Source organism: Pleurodeles waltl, chromosome 12 (genome assembly GCF_031143425.1).
Source record: "Pleurodeles waltl isolate 20211129_DDA chromosome 12, aPleWal1.hap1.20221129, whole genome shotgun sequence".
NCBI lineage: Eukaryota > Metazoa > Chordata > Amphibia > Caudata > Salamandridae > Pleurodeles > Pleurodeles waltl.
Window position 1 is genome coordinate 407,434,805 of NC_090451.1, and position 18,928 is coordinate 407,453,732.

Below are 18,928 nucleotides of genomic sequence, written 5' to 3' on the forward strand. Positions count from 1 at the left end.
TGCCATTCATATTTTCACAAATGAAGTACGGCTCTATCCCCCCCAACCAGAAACCTCTGATTTTTATATACCTGTGTGATCAATCAACATTTTTTTAGGATGATGAAGCCGCTCCGTGAGATCCGGTTCTGATCTCTTACGTGTCAGAAAACTTCTAAAAAATGAACTATTTAGACTCGTTTTTTAACAGAACTCCTTAAGAATAAGGGCGCTGGATAAAGGAATATCGGACACTTGCATTATGCAAATTGAAACCTAACCTCATCTCTTTCTGTTACTAGAATTGTACATTAATGCTCTTGTAGCGCTTTTAAGGTTTTGAAAGGTAATGCACAGTCCATTACAAAAACTGTTGAATAAATTAATACGTTTTGTGACTTTTTACAAACTTCGATGTATATCGCTTGCATCCTAAGAATATTTTGAGTGCTAACAATAAGATCTGGTTAAAAAAATCCTCTTTTTCGGGCAGATAGACTTAGGCCTGAAAAGGTGACAGCTAATACATGCACACAAATCCGATGATTTGGAAAAGAAAAGGCGTAAATTAGGCATTTTTGTTGTGTTGTTGCTAGAAATACCAGTTCAAATGTAAATTTTGGATGGGTGTGAAAAATCGGGGACACACAAACAAGACAGTCGAGTGAGGGGCCAATGGCAGGTAAATCAAAGGAGAGTGGCCCTCCTTAAAGGTGAAAATCTCCTAATAGGTTTGAAGAGGTTTACTCCAACGTGCCATTTTAGTAAAGCACACCTGGTCTTACCTCAGGGAAATCAATAATTTACTCAGTACAAATGTGAACACACTGTAAATATTGTACCAGTATTTCATTCTTTTACAAATCAACGCCACAGAAATGTACATTTAAAAGGCAAGAGTTTTAACAATTATTTTATTGGATTTCTTTTATTATTTTAATTTCTGTTTTTTGTATTGTATTTTATTATTTAATTTTCTATTATTTAACTGGATTTATTTACACATCCGGATTACTTCAGCTCCTGCACTGCCAAACCGGGAGTCAGGGGACTGCTTCAGCTTCTCTGTGTTTTCGCTGTCTGTGATGACCAGTGTGTACAAGTACATGCAGCAGCGCACCTTGGACTTTCCCATTGTTCTTGTTCTTCTTGATCGTCACAGATTCCGCATCTTTTCTCCTGGCTGCCAGCAGGAAGTCTGTGATCTCTTCGATTCTGTGAGGCAAGGCTGGAGATTAGTGCCGACCGGAACCGTGCCTGCCAGTTTTAACCATTATAAAACGCATGAATGCTAGATTAAACACCACCCAAAAACTCAAATGCAATGAAGTCGTTAAGTAAAGAGCATCTTCCTGTGCGTTTTCCTAGTATTTACAGGACCTCTATGTATATCTGGGAATATATTTATTAGTATGTCCTCAATGACGAAGGGTACGCCCATTAAAAATGAACTTTGCTAAGAGCAGCACAAAACGCCATTTGTATCTCAACGCCCTAGGCCCTGTGCACGTTCACTGTCCAGGACACGAGTTTAAAATACTTTTTGTTTCCGTGTCTCACATACTTATGCAGTTGTGTACTCAGCCATGGACAATTTACATACAGTATGCATCACAATTTATGGGAAGTAGCAGAAATGTATAATGGGAGCTTCACCACTTACTTGATTTAAGCATGCCTTGAGAAACTTAAATATTTTGGAAACTTTCTGACACCAACTCTAATTGTGCGCGCACCCCAAACTTGCAACTTGCCAACCTCCATCGATAATTGTTTGCTTGCTGTAGGAAAGTACCATCTTGCCTGGCATGTTCCCCCCCCCCTTTTTACTAGTATGTATGTTTGTTTTTGCCTGTGTCACTGGGATTCTGCTAGCCAGGACCCCAGTGCTCATAAAGTGTGCCCTCTATATGTTCCCTGTGTGGTGCCTAACTGTACCACTGAGGCTCTGCTAACCAGAACCTCTCTGCTTTTAAAAATGTCACTGCATGCTAGTGATAATTTTACCAATTCTGATTGGCACACTGGAACACCCTTATAATTCCCTAGTATATGGTACCTAGGTACCCAGGGTATTGGGGTTCCAGGAGATCCCTATGGGCTGCAGCATTTTTTTTGCCACCCATAGGGAGCTCAGAAAATTCTTACACAGGACTGCCACTGCAGCCTGAGTGAAATAACGTCCACGTTATTTCACAGCCATTTTACACTGCACTTAAGTAACTTATAAGTCACCTATATGTCTAACCCTCACTTAGTGAAGGTTAGGTGCAAAGTTACTTAATTTCCCTGAACTTTGTGAGTGCGGGGACACCATTACATGCGTCAACTACATATAGGTCAATACCTATATGTAGCATCACAATGGTAACTCCTAACATGGCCATGTAACATGAATAGGATCATGGAATTGTCACCCCAATACCATTCTGGTATTGGGGGACAATTCCATGCATCCCCGGGGGTCCAGCATAGAGCCTGGGTACTGCCAAACTTGCTCTCAGGGGTTTTCTCTGCAGCTACCGCGGCTGCCAACCCTCAGACAGGTTTCTGCCGCCCCACGCCAGACAGTAATCCTGTGTACTGTGTGAACTGCAGCTGCTAGGGCTTCTGTGCACTTTTGTAAGACTTCCTTCGTGCACAGCACAGCCCAGGTCCCCCGCACTCCGTCCAGCATTGCCCAACTATCTGAGTTGGACTCCAACTCTGTGGGGCCCTCTTTTGTTGTGCTGAGACGACCGCCGTGCTCAGATCTTCTGAACACCTGTTCAGGTGCTTCTGCGTGGGCTCTCTGTGTTGCTGAGCACCCCGCCATCTCCTGCTCCAAGGGGTGACCTCCTGGTCCTTCCTGGGCCCTGGAAGCACCCAAAATCCTCAACCGCGACTCTTGCAGCTAGCAAGGCTTGTTTGCGGTATTTCTGCATGAAAACAACTTTGCATCCTCCAGAATGCTGTGGGACATCTTCTGATCAAAGTAGAAGTTCCTGGCATCTTCAGTTGTTGCAGAATCTTTGGCTTCTTCCACCCAGAGGCAGCCCTTTTACACCTTCATCCGGGATTTAGTGGGTTCCTGCCCCCCCCCTGGACACTTGCGTGTCTCTTGACTTGGTCCCCTTCCTTTACAGGTCCTCAGGTCCAGGAATCCATCTTGAGTGCTTTGCAGTCAGTTGTTGTCTTTGCAGAATCCCCTATCTCGACTTTACTGTCTTTCTGGGGTTTTAGGGTAACTTTACTCCTACTTTTTAGGGTCTTGGGTGGGGTATCTGGACACCCTTAGTGTTTTCTTACACTCCCAGCGACCCTCTACACACTACATTAGGCCTGGGGTCCATTCGTGGTTCGCATTCCACTTTTGGAGTATATGGTTTGTGTTTGCCGCTAGGCCTATTGTCTCCTATTACATTCTATTGTGTTCTACAGTGTCTGCACTACCTTTCTAACTGTTTACTTACCTGATTTTGGTTTGTGAGTATATTTTGTGTATATTACTTACCTCCTAAGGGAGTATATCCTCTGAGATACGTTTGGCATATTGTCACTGAAATAAAGTGCCTTTATTTTTAGTAACTCTGAGTATTGTGTTTCTTATGATATAGTGCTAATTGATATAAGTGGTATAGTAGGAGCTTTGCATGTCTCCTAGTTCAGCCTAAGCTGCTCTGCTATAGCTACCTCTATCAGCCTAAGCTGCTAGAACACTACTAATATACTAATGAGGGATAACTGGACTTGGTACAAGGTATAAGTACCACAAGGTACCCACTATAAGCCAGGCCAGCCTCCTACACTTTCCTTCTGGTACACTGGAGTGGCCAAAGTGACTTGTGGTGCTATGTAATACGTGTTACAAATAAAAGTCAATAAGTACAAATCTAAGAAGCAAATTACCGAAATATGACTTGTACTGTATTAACTACATAATAAATACAGAACTAAACAAGGCTACATGTCTATCATTGTCTGATGTTGATGCTTGACAGGGAAGGGTTGTGCTAAGTAGACTGCTGGATAGCAAGTAAATTGCTTTGTATAGCACACCCTGTTGATGATCTGTACACTCAAAACTCTGTTTGGAGTGTGTTTATTAATATTTATATAGCCTAAACCTGTCTAGGAAGCAATCATTGAAAGGCACACCCAGAAAGATTTCCTTAGCACGAAAGGGATCTTGCTTCTTCCAGCCCCTTCAGAGAAAAGAAAGTCTGTTATATCTCACTATGATGAGTTAGGCTCATCTACATCCAGTGTTAGGAATCAGACAATCCTGCTACAGAATCTGAGTTTACAGGGATTATTTGTAGATGCATGGACCCTCGCCAAGAAAGCAGTAGACCCATACAGCTATGGTGTTTTACAATACTAGGCTATTTCTTATGTACAGTCAGCACACAAACCTCGTTTTTCAGAATGATGGGAATTGTTATAGGATCCTCAGCAGCTATAATATAATCTAAACAATAGAAAAAACCTAAAACATTATGTATGGCATATCCCAACTACATATAATAAGTAGTCTAAACTCTAAAACCTATATGTAAATTATTATCAGCCTTCTGTTTGTGGTATCGGCTGAGTGCTTAATATATTCCCTTACTACTTTATGCCAAGCCAAGTACTACTACACATACCTTTAGAAAGCTTACATGTCTGCAGTTGGATAACAGCTCTCCAGCATTTCCCTCTAGCAACCACTTTTTGTGTCTGCTCCTCCTAAATTCTTAGGTTTCTTTATACCATTCTCCACAAAGGTCCTCTGTGGAGAGGAGAGGAGGTGTGCATTCTCTTGTACATGCATCACTGCATGAAAAATCTCTCAGAGACGCATCCAAAGGGAAAGAAATGTAACAAACATGCTTTCTTCCACATTAACTCTGTGTGTAGAAAACAAATCACAATAAAAATCCCACTTCAGTTAATAAGAATAAAGGAAACTTTAATAAACATATAAGTACCAAAAGGACAAAAATCCAATAGGGGAACCAGAGCTAAGAATTTTTTGAGTTTGAATTAGATTTTAGAGCCAAAAAACACAAAAAAACAACTACGGGCAACTGATTGCACTAGACTGGGTCAAAGTCAAAAGTTAAGGCCGACCACAATGGTGTGGGTCGGATAGAGAGACCAGGTTTGACAAAGTCAAAAGTTTTACCTTCTCTCTTATGTGGAAGCAAAATATCCTTAGACTTGCAGCAGTTTGTGGCGTAGATGAGTTCCACAAGGTCAGATAGCCATTGCAAGAAGTCCTGTGGAGCCACTGACTTTTGAAAGTAAAGCTCTGAGCAGCGAAAATTCAAAATTGTGCTCAAGGAAGTTCCCTAGCTGGCTGGATACTTTTGGCACTTTAACCTGGGGAAGATTTCTTTCTTTGTACTTACAGCCTGAATTCGATTTCAGCAGAGGGGTTACTCCGTTACAACGGTGACGGATATCCCATCTGCCAAAATGTAAATCTCATTGTTTCCTATGGCATTTATATTTTGGCAGATGGGCTATCCATCACTGTCGTGATATTTAGAATTTCATGCCTCCCTGCCCTAGCCCCAGCACATCTGGGGTCACAATAGACTAGTGTCAAACCCTTTGTGAGTGGGCTATGGCAGAACCTTTGTGATGTGCATGTGTTGTAGATCACAGCACCTTCTCCTCATCAAGTCAGAGATGGCCCATCCTCACGTCACCTATAGCCCTTAGTGTTAATGTCTGGGAGCAATAGACAAAGACCAACTGCCAACTACACCCAGTCATGTGACCCAGGACACAGGCAGAAGGCACCAAATGGGTAGGACAAGAAAATGGCAACTTTATAAAAATTGCATTTTCAGAATTGACTTAAAATCCATCTTTACCATTAAAGAGGGCTTTTAATTCCAATTCTTTAGACACCCAACTCGAGATGCCTACCTGCTCTCAATTGAGAGTTATCACTTATCAAATGTAATAAGGTAATCCAGTGTTATCTTAAGGGAGAGGTGGGCCTCACAGTAGTGAAAAACAAACTTAAGTGTTTACACTACCAGAACATGTGCATACTTAAAAGTACATTCCAACTTTTTTAATACACTGCACCCTGAAATCTGGGCTGTGTACGGCCTACCCTAAGGATGATTTACATGTATTAAAAAAGGAAGTTTAGGCTTCGCAATCGGTTTATTTTGCCAGGTCGGAATGTAGTTTAAAACTGCTCACACATGCTGCAATGACAGGCCTGAGACATGTTTACAAGGCTATTTAAATGGATGACACAATCAGTGCTGCAGGCCCACTAGTAGCATTCAATTTACAGGCCTTTGATACATGTTGTGCCACTTTACTAAGGACTTACAGGTAAATTAAATATACTGATTGGATATAAGCCAATGTTACCATGTTTAAAGGAGAAAGCACAAGAATTTTGCACTGGTTAGCAGTGGTAAAGCGCACAGAGATCTAAGTCCCACAAAAACAAGATCAGCAAAAAGTGGAAGAGGAATGCATAAGTTTGGGGGAAGACCACCCTAAGGCTGTCAGGTGTAACAATGAAAAAAAAAAACCTGACCTTGTGTAATGTAATCTGGTGCTCATGCAAAACACTCTGATACCTTTGGGCCAAATTTGAGCCATATAAAAACGCAAAAAATAAAATTTATGTTGATTGTGTTTTTGCTTACTCTGCTAGCTTTTTTATCCGCTAAGATGGAAACAGAGTTTTTTCAATATTACAAGTCTTTTTTTCTCACTAATTTACCTGAAAATGTTGGTTTGTGATTGGCTCTTTCCATTGATAGTGTCTCAGTCGCTCAGTGTCTTTTTTGAGCAGAAACTAGAAATGATATATAAAGCCTTCCTCCTTTGAGGAAGAGTCTTAACATTATTTAAATTTTTAAGGGTAGTTCATATTTAGTTTACAAGAGTATGGCATCTTTGAGATGACCAGAAGATGCGTAAACCCATCCATGGCCAACTTTGTGTTTGTTGGCTATGACTGACATTTTGATTGCATGTGGTGTAGAAAATAATGTAGTATTTGCAGTGTTTTGTCAGAGATCTACCATCAGAATGTGATACTTTTTCTCCGCTCCACCAGCCTAGCTCTCGCCGCCGTCCCTCGCATCCACCGCTCCACGGCGGGTGAGAGGTCCTTTTCCTACCTGGCGGCCAAGACATGGAACACCCTCCCCACCATCCTCAGGACCACCCAGGACCACTCCGCATTCCGGAGACTCCTCAAGACCTGACTCTTCGAGCAGCAGTAACCCCTTCCCCCTAGCGCCTTGAGACCCGCACGGGTGAGTAGCGCGCTTTATAAATGTTAATGATTTGATTTGATTTGATACTTTTGTGCCTCTTTTGTAGAGAACTTTGGAGGCCAGCCTTGTAGGCAGTAGGTTTGACTGTTATGCTCCTTTATTGACTCAAGTAACAAGATTTGACTCACGAATCGCTGTACTAAGAGATCTTCCTATAATAAGACAAACATAGATGAGGTTTGACTGACATTCTAGTTGAAACAGGAAACAACACAAATGTGTGACCTGGTTTGTTTTATTCTGAACTGGTATCCAGTTAAAGATGAGGAAGCAGATCATTTATTTTTTGAATGATTAAACCTCATCCAGTAATCACTTCAATGGAGAAAAGACGAGGCAGTAATGCTTTATTTACCGAAACAAGAAATATTAATGAGAAATGAGATTACAGGTATATACTGTCATCAATTACCAGTAATAAATTAGACCAGGGGAAAGAATCAGAGTATGCAATTAGATTTTTCTGAAAAGTCAGTCTTCTAGTCCTACATTCGCAAATTTCTACTGGCCAGCACTGTTGCCCCAAATGCCACAGCAACAGATATTAAAACATCTGAAGATATACCAGCAAGGATTTTGCTTCGTTCTCCATTTGTACCAAGAGATCTGAACAGTCAGTGACTTCTTCGATTACTACTGTCAAAGACTCAAAATCCCTCAGTAGAGACTGAGAGGTAGATACCACATAGGTTCTGGAATATAAGGACCAGATTATTGAGGAAACAAACCTCTTCAATTCACTATCCAATTCCTGTAAAGCATTATCCACCTGTGAACCATCTCCTGTATTTAATTAAATTCATCCAATCAATGAAGCTAAAATAGCATTTATCTTAACAATAAGAGGAACGATGTCCTCAGAATTCTCCAAACCATAGATTTCTGTAGAAATCTGGGAGTTGTAGACTGTTACGCCTACTTCTATTGCCTAAAAATCAAATCCTTTATTTTCTTATAAATAAGTATTGTAGTTTAGGGTGATCTTTGATATTGTTGATGAATGCCTTCTGGTTCGTCTGGAGCAAGTTTCGGATCAAACTTCTAATTTTCTCTTATATATTCAAGTAAGTGTGGGACTTCATGCCTCTTTACATATTTGCCTGTATTCGAGGTGACAAACGCCTCTTAATCCTCACCAGAACATTACTAGTATAAAGGTATTCCCACAGGAGAGCGCCCCACAGATATGCGCATTGGGACTCCTCCTGGAAAGGTGACTTGACACAAAACATCTGTCTGTGCTCGCCCCGGAAGCAGCTGTGCATCTCCTGTGCGTTTGTTTACATTTATTGTTAGCCTTAGTATGCTTGCAAGATTGTTTTAATAGGGAATACATGTAATACTTTGTGTAGATATTAATGCTATCATGTCTGAGGTAACACAATTTTTTGATAATTACTTCTCACTAAGGAACAAGATTACTTCATTTAATATTCCAGATGCTAGGTGTTTATTGCTTCAACATTTTATTGCAGAGAGGGACCTTATGAGTGCCCTCGCATCCAAGTTCAACACACCTAATTATGTTCCAACATTTTTTGGGCCCGTTTGTTGTTCACAGATGGATTATATATTTGTGTCCTGTAGCCTGTTCAGCTTCCTTGTTGGTGGCAAGATGATAGCTATGGAGTATGGGGATCACAGACTGTTGTCTGTTTGTTTGAAGATGGGTTATGAGTAAGGGCAGTTAAGTACCTACATTTAGCAATGGACCACTAACCTCCACTTACGTCCAGTTAGGTCTCAATAAATTAAACCCAGCTCAACCCTTGGTAGCTTGGCAAAGAGTGACAAGGCTTAACTTAGGAGACAAATGTGTAAAGCATTTAAAAATCACAAAAACAGTAAATAAGTAAAACACAAAACACAATAAAATCCAACACCAATTTATAAACATAGATTATATTTTTATCTTTAAAATGACACCAAAACGATTAAAATCGGATAAGGGGAACCAGAGATATGATTTTTTTAAGAATTACTGTTTTCTAGTACATAGAAATGAAAAGCGCCAATCTGGTCATCTGGTCGCACCTCGACCGGGGCAAAGTCGAAGTTTAAGGCCAACTGTGATGGAGCCCTGCTCGGCTACAGCCCTCGAGAGGCCTCGGTCAAAAGTTTACCTTCGGACTTAGTCGTTTTCTTGAAGATTTTCTTCAGGGGGATCAAGTCGCCAGTCCAATCCGACCTCCTGGAACTCTTCCTTGGATACGTGTCGAGAGAGGCGTCAGTAGAGATTTTTACCTTTGGACTTAGTCATTTTTTCGAGATGAAAATCCTTCGACCGGGGCAAACCTGAATGTTGATCCAACATCCCTGGAGCCCTATCGGATACACTGCCTGGGAGGTCCCAGTCAACTTTCTAAGTTCGGACTTAGTCCCTTTTTCTGAGATTTTCTTCACCGGGACGAACCTGCAAGTCAGGCCGGGTCACGGTTGAGGCAAGCCACTAGAGTTGCCGTGGCGGGTAGATCCCTTTATGGAGCTTTTTTCAAAAAGTCCTCCAAACTTCTCCAAACTTCTGGATCTTCTCCCAGATGTCCTTTTAAGGTCCTTTTGAGGTCCACAGCTCACGCCAAGGTTCCAGAAGATCTGAGATGCTCCTTGAAGGTGCAGACTACAACTCCCAGAATGCACCTGGTGCAAACCCCAAATTGCCCACTGGACAGTGGTCAGCTGGTCAGTTTCTTTAGTAGTTGGTGCAGGGGACTTTGGTTAGCAATTTTTCACCTGTAGCAAACAGGGAGTCCCTCCTTGAACCAGCTGAAGCCAGGCAACGTCATTCTTGTGGTGAAGCCCAAGTGTGCAGCTGGTGCAGTCCTCTAGAGTGCAGTGTCCAGATGCAGGGCAGGGGTCCAGCAGGGCAGTCCTTCTTCTCCTGTAGCTCTTCCTTGTAGGGATATGGTAGGGATCTGAGGTGTGGGTGCAGGTCTGCCAGTTTTATCCTTGTTCCTTGGTGAAAAAACGGGATGTCCTGGTTCTCCAGTCAGGTGCAGGTTTCTTCGCCCTGTGATGACCACTCCCTGGGAAGTGTGGCAAAAATCAGTCCCAGGGAGCAACATTCCTCAAAAATCCATCATGTCTGAAAGTGATTTTTGGAAGTTACATCTGGCTGAGCCTACCCACTGGTGTGGCTAAAAATCTTAAACACACCCTTCTCCTGCCCTCTCCTAATCTAATCAGGGGGCACCTAATTGTCTGGGTTTGTAGGATGTGAGGGAGGTGCTGGGCTACCCCAAATGTCCTTCCCTGCCTTTGAAGATCAGTTTGGCAGCCCTGCCCCTTCCTGCTTTTCCATCTGCTGAGGGAAGTATTCCTCCCACAGGCACATCTCTTTGTGCTCAGCCCAGGCTACTTCACACCTCTTCAAGGCAGCCTGGCCAATCAGAGCAGAGCACTACACGGCTGAAGTTGGCAACTTTTTAGGTAGAGTTTAAAACTCTTTACCTGAACAAGTTATATTAAATCCAACAGTTGTAAGTTGTGAGATTCATTGTAACAATTAATTTGATACCAAACTTGAGGAACCTGACACTTAGGGGGGTGTTATAAATTAAAATAAAGTCTCCCCATTCTAGTCTATAGATGCCACTCACTACAATGAGGGAAAAAACAAATATGGCTGTTTTACCTCACCAGGGCTATAAAACTATTTTTATAAGGTCCCTGCTTATAGTTACATGGAACCCAACCCTACGGGCACGTAGGACCCACCCTAGGGGTGTGTGGTGGGTTATTTGTGGTTATTGTTTAGGAAGGCAAAAGAATGAACTCAGCCAGAACTTAATAATAGTTGGATGGTCATTTCTTAAAGTTGAGTACGTAAAGTTAAGTGGTTTTAGTCCGTTTCACTTTTTACTGTTCTTTCTTCTCTTGCTTTCTATTTGTGTCTCCATATTTTGTTTTGATGTCCTCCGTATCTCCTTTCTTCTAGGTATTGATTTCCTTGGACTTCCTGCATGAGCCACATCCCTCCAGGGACGTGGCTAGTTCTTTCGCCTTCTGCTGCGTCTGTTGTTTCTTCTCTCCTGTTCGTCTCGTTGTTCGTCTCGGTTGGCTCTTCACTGACACGCTCGTCTCCTCCGCTGTTCGATCTTCTTTGCGTTTTCTTTCCCCGGTCGTCTTCCTCCTCCTCCGCGTCTTGACCCCTTTGAGACCCTTCTGTTGCATGTTTAGCCCGGATATCCGGGTTCGCTCGTAGAGCCCGGCCCTCTTTTCCTTCTACAGTGCCCCTAGGGTACGGCAATATCGGCCCCGCTTCCACCTTGCAATGAAGGGTTGTTGCAACCCTGTTACAGGGGTGACTTACATCTAAAAATAAGGTAGTTTAGGACTTTGGAAGTACTTTTAATTCCAAAGTCGAATTTGCATGTAACTTTAAATTAAAAGCAGCCAGCAATTCAGGTCTGCCTTTAAAATGACACGGGGCACCTCAGCAGTGCCCCTATGGGTGCTCCACCTATGCTGGGGTCCTTAAACCTACATGCCCTACCATTTACTAGGGCCTTATAGATAGGATGACTTAGCCAATTATAATTAGCCTAATTTGCAGACTTATTTTAAACAGAGTACAGGCCCTGGTACTCGTTAGCAGTACCCAGGGCACCATCATAGTCATGAAAACACCAGCAAAAAGTGAAACATGGGGGCAAAAAGTTAGGGGGTCTCTGCAATCAGTCCTGTTTTTTCACACTGTTGTTCCCAAGTTACCTGTCAGTACCCTTCACAGCACTCCCTCGGATAATCTGAACTTCAAGATGAAGGATAAAGGACTTAGGTTTGTATGGAGACTCATGCTCCAAATGTATTTTTATGTAATATGATAAAAACTCAATGAGAGTTATATGATACTTGCAGGGGCATAACTTGGTCAGTAAGACTGAGGGGCTTGGGCTTCAAATTTTTCAACAATAACGCTGGCATATCATGTTAATCATTATATAAGAAGTAGTGCTCTAGGGGGGCTTAATGGCCAGCGGAAAGAGACAAGAGTGTGGGTTGGGAAGAGAACTTAAAACACACTATTTGTAAAATAACCATGTTTTAAGACCTTCAAAACAGAGATGAGAGTGTGTGTATGTGTGTTTTTGTCTGAGTGAGTATTTAAAAATCCCAGATGAAATCTGACAGACACCTTACCATACCGAATTGAAAGCTCATGTACACAACTACTTATTAAATAGGACATTTATTAGGAGGGTATAATACCCCACAGACCCGTCCTGGAGTACGCCCCTGTATACTTGTACCAGTGGTACTGAAGTGGTTAGATGTTTCAACACACTGAATTTTGCAAATACATATCTTTTAAAACCCGCCCATAGCTCTGACATTAGTAAACCCAGGAAGTTCAATAGAGCTTGTTCTTCATCGAACAAGTGTCTGAGAAAAGCCCTGTCCATGAAGCCAAGTAATAAAGAACTGGTTGCCAATTGGAGAGCTAACTATAATTATACACTAAAACTAAGGAAATATTAGCTTACATGTGCTAATTGGGAATCCCTTATGGAGATGTGCAGCCAGAAAGATTCTAAACTGTTCTGGCAAGCAGACACATCCAACAGGACAAACAATGGATCTTTACCTGGTCTTGAGTTACCATGTTCCTGCTGTCCTATGGTTAATACATTTTGAAAATATCTATTGCCTCAATCATCAAGATAGGTTTGTAAACCACGATGCTGGTATTAGCATCAATATTTTTATGAGGGGTTAACATTTGACCTTCAGGAAGTAGCTCTTGAATTGTTAAACTCCCTCAGATAAGGCTACGGGTCCAAGTGCTGTATCTATAGACCATTATAAAGATATTATAGATTTTTGACTTCCTCTACTTACCAACAACCTGAATTGTGTCTGTAGTGCTACTCTACCCCTTTCTCGGGATACATCCATTATAATTGTAGTCTCCCAGGGGGCAATCAATCAGATCCAAGGTGCTAGAGGCCAATATTCCTGGTAGATTCAACCTTAACAGTTGTGTGCAGATTCCTCCATAGTGTGATCCAGGAATTGGTGAAAGAGAACAGAATTCTGGGTACAGTACAACATGGTTGCCATAAAGGTGTAGGTACCCTGAAGAAGTGTTTAAACCTGCATCTTATAGTTTGAAAATATACAATAGCCAAAGACTGATCTTTGTACTTAGCCTTCAGGAACCTAACAGGTTCCTTGGTTTGAGTCAATAGGACTCAAGCTTGGCACTTTCTAGCTCAGATGGGTCTTGATGCCCCAATAATTAATTTTCTTTCAGTGCTGCATTCTGATCTCTGTCAAGGTCAGGTTTGGGTATAATGGGGAGCATACAAAATCTTTTAGATTAGACCGGGTTTCTTGCAGGGTTGCATCCTGGCACCTATTTTACTCATTATTATTTATATAAGCAATTTTATCTCCTTTTGGATCAATACTGAGTAGGGCGTGCCCATGATTGGGAGTAAGCCAACTCCTCTGCTTTTATGTGCGGATGATGCAGTTTTAATGGATCGCTCCCCAATAGCCTTTATACATTTTGTAGGGTCCTTTGTCTCCTCCATGGAGGATCTATACCAAGAATCAAATCTTACCAAATTAAACATTATGACTTAGGGCCTAAAATTTTCCAAATCTGTACTATTTCTGCCAAAAAATTAAAAAAATAGACAGCAAATTTGTTTATCTGGGAGTAGTATTCGATTCTGGAAACACTTGATCTAATATTGTTTCTACAAGATGCATAAAATGTTCTAAGTCGACTGGTTCTGTGTTTAACTTAGCATCACACTTACGTTCCAAGTCAATTGTTTCTTGATTGGAAATATATAAAACACAGTGCTCCCCTATAGCATTGTACAGTGCGGGGTTTGAGGGTTACACTAATCCTAAAAGTCTGCAGATAGAGCAAAACATATTTTGTCGACGTCTCCTCTTCCTTTCTGTGAGTACTCTGCACTTTTTTGCAATGAGGAACTGGGGATGAGATATCTTGAAGATGCTGCTATGTGTCTGTATTCTTTTATGGGCCACAATATACTGTAATACAAAGACTTTTTTAATCATGATGTTATTAAAGATTGTCTGAATTGCCGTGAAGGTATTATAACCCCTTCGTTATTTTACATTAAAAGAGCATTGGAGGAGCTTGGAAAGGCGTCCTTATTCCTGAAGCCTCTCAAATTTAGTAAATAGGTTAAAACCTGCGGGAAAAGGCTTTCCCGGCGAAGGAAGTATTATCTAGAGAGCTAGCAGAACTTTAAACCCTGTTTAAGACAATGTGTTATTAGGCAAACCTGCACTGGTTTCGAACCTTACCTCTTGACCTTTGACAACATTAGGAAAGAACAGGCTTTACTTTCCAGGTCCCGAATTGGGACTATACAATCTCTTTATCCCTCCTGTTGGGCCAGTATTGCAGGGATTCTGTTTGTTTTCGCCCCTGTGATGAGGTTTCTGGTCAGACTCTACTACATTTCATTTTGTTTGTAAATGTTATTGTTGTAACACGAATTTATTTTGAATTTGCTTCTTAAATAGCCACAATTTTATGAAGTGTAGTCCTGCTTATGTTTATTGCAGACTCTACAAACATATGCGTCTGTTTTGGTTTGGGATAATTTTTAAAGCCAGTCGCTTGTCATCTTGCGAGCATGTTCTTTAAAAAATCTATTTTATCTGCTTTGCTTTTATGGTTATATATTACATAATTGAATAAAGTTTATTGATTGAATGAATATGGGGGGCAGGTAATGAAAAAGGTTCCCTCCTAAAAGACTTCAGTGACTGGGTAGCTGCGTGCTTTACATATCCGACTTGAGGCGCTTATTTGGCTTCTATTAGCAGGCCCGGGAGTGCAGTGGAGCCGAATGGACAAGGACAGACTGCAGGGCCTGTAACAGGAACATAGGGACAAACTGAGCATTCAAACGAAAGGGAATAAATTCTCTAGCACGTCTCTAAAACAGCGGAGGGAACAGAGTGTGCAGAACCGCGTGCAGGATTGCAAATAGTTTCACACGCTGAAGGGCAGACATGTTATAAGTTAGTGGAACCTAGCAACCTACCGTATTGCTTGCTGCTCAGTAGATCTCCCGCGCAAGTGTAAGATCGAATCGCCGTTCGCTCTCGAAGTGAAAAACGAAGCACTATGTTGGTATGTATCGAGATATTTATCGCAGTTTACATAACACAGAAATATAACTTTGCTTTTTGGTACGACTGTGCTGCAGGGCCCTGCCAGGCACGTTTCTCATTCCTCCAATAGCCTATAGGTTAGGTCGAATCTTCGTATTTTCTTTCTGAACTAAAAACAGGCAGAGGGCGCTCACCGCACGCAAAGGGGCGACATATCCCTGTGCAAAAGTGGCTGGTTTAGCTGAAGATGAGTCGCTGCTACTCTGTGTATTATGGTAGAGGACCAGCCGCTTGCAGCCATTTGCACATCCGAGCATCACATGCAACAGGAGGAGTGGGAGCCCCGGCATTCCGAGCAGCACCCCAACAGCTGCCTAACCTATAAACAGCATCAAAGGAATCGCCCACCACCCAGCAGGTGCCCCAGCACACTGGTATCACCTCCGACCCAGTCTCCTGCCACCCTCCCCTGAGCACCTGCAAGGGGCTAGAAGCCGTCAGAGCCGGAGCCCTCCCATAGCCAGGGAGCATCGCCTTGCCTCCACTCTCCCCTCCACCCCAGCACGGAGGAGTGATCTCCGGCACCGCCATGGCGAAGGATGGCACCGAGACTGCCGAGGAGACAGAGAAGATGATCGAGCCGGAACCGTGTGGAGAGAAGGACAGTTGCCCACCAGCCCTTGGGTGGGCCATTGGGGACTCGCAGTCGATGAGAGCAGTGGTGCTATCCGGATTCGGGGGGCTGAACAAGCTGCGCGTGGCTAAGAGGTCCTTACCCGTGCCCCAGGAGGGGGAGATCAAGATCCGAGTCAAAGCCTGGTCCAGTACAATCTTTACTATCCAACTAGTGTGTGTGTATATGCCTTGCGTGTCTATTTTAGTGTGCACATGCCCACTTCTGTCTCTCCATGCCTGTCTTGCTCTTACTCTGCATGTTTGAATCTGTGTGTTTGTGTACTCATGCTTGTGTGTCTTTCACCATACATCCGTCAGCAGCACCAAGTTTAATATATGCTCAGTCATCGGTTTACAATTCTAAAAATGTCAGATTACTGTTTGACTATGCAAATGTATTGTAATCCTGATATCCTGCTGTGTACGTTAGGCACCTTCACTAAGGCAACGAAAGTACAACATTTGAGCGTGTGGCTGTGTACATTTAATTAAAAATCTCTATATGCTTTTACTATGCTTGTACGTCGTTTCCTACTTGAACTCCAGGTGCATATACACTGTGTGGCGCTTAAATGTTACTCCGTGTGTAGCCTTTTGTAAACCACCCACAGTACACCAACAGCAAACACACAGTTCGTGTGTGTGTGGCCACTGTCGGTGTTTTCACAACTTTATCTAACACACTTATAGATCAGCACCATCAGTTCATTTACTAGGTGGTCATCCAGAACCAGGACCTTTTCAGAGTTTGTGTAGAGGAGTTCACACCTAGAACGTTCTAGGACTTTCCTCCCTATTCTTTGGTATCCGGAGTCCCAGATGAAGAAAGACAATATGCCTCAGGTTTGACATCTCCAGCCCCATCTGTAGGTGGATAAATACGAAACGGCAGGACTTGCGACCTTGTGTGCCCCCAGGTGGCTGTGCACGTACATATAAACCTTCACGTGCACCCCGCCAGTCCTTAGGTCACTCTCCATAGTCTCCATCCTACAGGCTGTCTTCAACGCAGCACAAAGTGTGCATTTGAAGAAACTAATAACACTATCCAACGAACCCAAGCTCCATATCACGCCTATGCATCTCACTGACATGGAATATTCGACCCACAGCCAAACTTCCCGAAATTTGATGCATTGGCCTGAACTCCCCCACAGACGACACACCTGCCAACTGCTTATGCCGTTAGAACGTTTGTGAAGGACCATCCAGTGAAAACAAGATTGTTCATCTCTCCTTACACAATCTTACATGACCGTCAAAAGCGATCCCGGAAAGTTCTGTTGACTGATGATGTCTGTTGGATTTTTGAGACCTGTAGTGACGTCATTTGCATGGCTCCGTGTACGATTGTTTTGTTGGCAACTGAAACGCATTCAAGGCAATTCTGAAACTGCAGTGTGTATGTGTGTATATGTATACGTGTGTGTGTCTCCTGGTGTATTTCGTTATTTAGATATTTCGGGGTCTTGAGCATGTGTGATTAGCACACGTCTACTGCTCACGGAATATCATCCTAGTACATGTAAAAGGAAATACGTACCAGAATAATCTAGAAAGAAGACCCAAAGGTCACCTTACCGAGAGTGATAACTCCTACATTATAGGAAGTAATTTTTTCAAGGGTGATTCTAGATTCCGACCGTCCCCCAGCCCTCTCCCCACCCCATTCAGCACAATCTCTGCCTTTATGAGTGTTTCGTCAAGAAATATAACGTTATTTGAAAATATACAATATTAATTAGAATTAATGGTTCTACATGTTAAATCCAACTACGACTGACGAGAGGTGGCTACTAGGAAGTGGACAAGGCGTTCATTTATAGATTACTTACCTGTAATGTCATTACTCTGAGTCCAGACTTCTCTGCTCCCATCATTACATCCCTCCCTCCCGCCCCAGGTACTTAATTCAAATGAATATTAAGCTTGGTATATTGCAGGCTGTTTCTAGGCGAGCCAAAGCTATATGTACCAGGAGAGAGAGGTGCGGTTTGTGTTAAGTATATTTTTTACAGCAATTTGGGCTTAGGAAAGTGTCTGTGGAAGCATGAATGCCTCCTTTTCTAATGAAGGGGAACAGGGAAGGGGTCATGAGCAAACAGCTCAGTTTATGGAGGCGACTGTGACTGATAGCCTGCCGCCCACTCTGCACGCAGCATTTATAATCCCGATTAAAATAACATAACAGTATCGCGTGCTAGTGCTGTATTTACATGTAAAGGGAATTTGGTCAATGTACTAAGCGTTTGGTTGACGTGGACCAATTCGTGTAGAGGCACTGGATTCAGTAGTGTGCTTAAATTCTAATCCTTCCACTTTTAAACAGCTTGCATTTTATCGCAGTTTTTGCACTCCTATAAAATGTGACTCAGTAAACAAACATATGCATTGCTTTTCAGCAGTGTTTTAGTCTATCCTGGACCGACTTAAGCACACATACCGAGATATATGACAGTAATTCATGTCATTAGCGAGCTCGTCAGTTGCCAGGCACGGTGACACCCTTGGCTGAGTCAGAACTGTGGCTCTGTTAGGCATAACGGCCTGGGGCTTGCGGCCTCGCGCTGTAGTGGGAGGCTTCAGAAAACAAAACATAAACGCCACGGGGGAGGCCATGAATTCGCCTGAACGGCCGGTGGGCCATACGGGGATTGGTGCATTTCAGTCACAAATGCATGTTCCCGAGAGAAAACATTGCACAACCGTCAGTGGCGCGTGGGGGCAGGGTCCTGGACCAGCGCTCCAGCTGAATCCAGCGAATCATTAGGCCGTCTCTGTGAAATAAATTGATGTTTCTGACAAGCACTGCTCTGCGTGGTCTGATGAGTCACGGCTCAGCCTCGTTCAGGGCCAGGCAGCGCTGACGGCGTCCAATC

At 42.8% G+C, this 18,928-nt stretch overlaps 1 protein-coding gene and 1 pseudogene across 2 annotated transcripts in view; one reads left to right on the forward strand and one right to left on the reverse strand.

Annotated features, from left to right (window-relative positions):
• Positions 1 to 990: 990 nt before the first annotated feature.
• LOC138267133 (large ribosomal subunit protein eL38-like) lies at positions 991 to 9,525 on the reverse strand (annotated as a pseudogene).
• Positions 9,526 to 15,596: 6,071 nt separating this feature from the next.
• The window catches only part of VAT1L (vesicle amine transport 1 like), a 1,079,371-nt gene continuing 1,076,039 nt past the window's right edge, over positions 15,597 to 18,928 (forward strand). The window contains exon 1 of one of the 2 annotated variants that reach the window (XM_069216812.1): positions 15,597 to 16,193. In XM_069216812.1, coding sequence (XP_069072913.1) covers positions 15,964 to 16,193 — 230 coding nt within the window. In that variant the 5' untranslated portion in view covers positions 15,597 to 15,963. Of the gene's footprint in view, positions 16,224 to 18,928 lie in introns of both variants that reach the window. The other variant, XM_069216811.1, reaches the window with a different exon arrangement.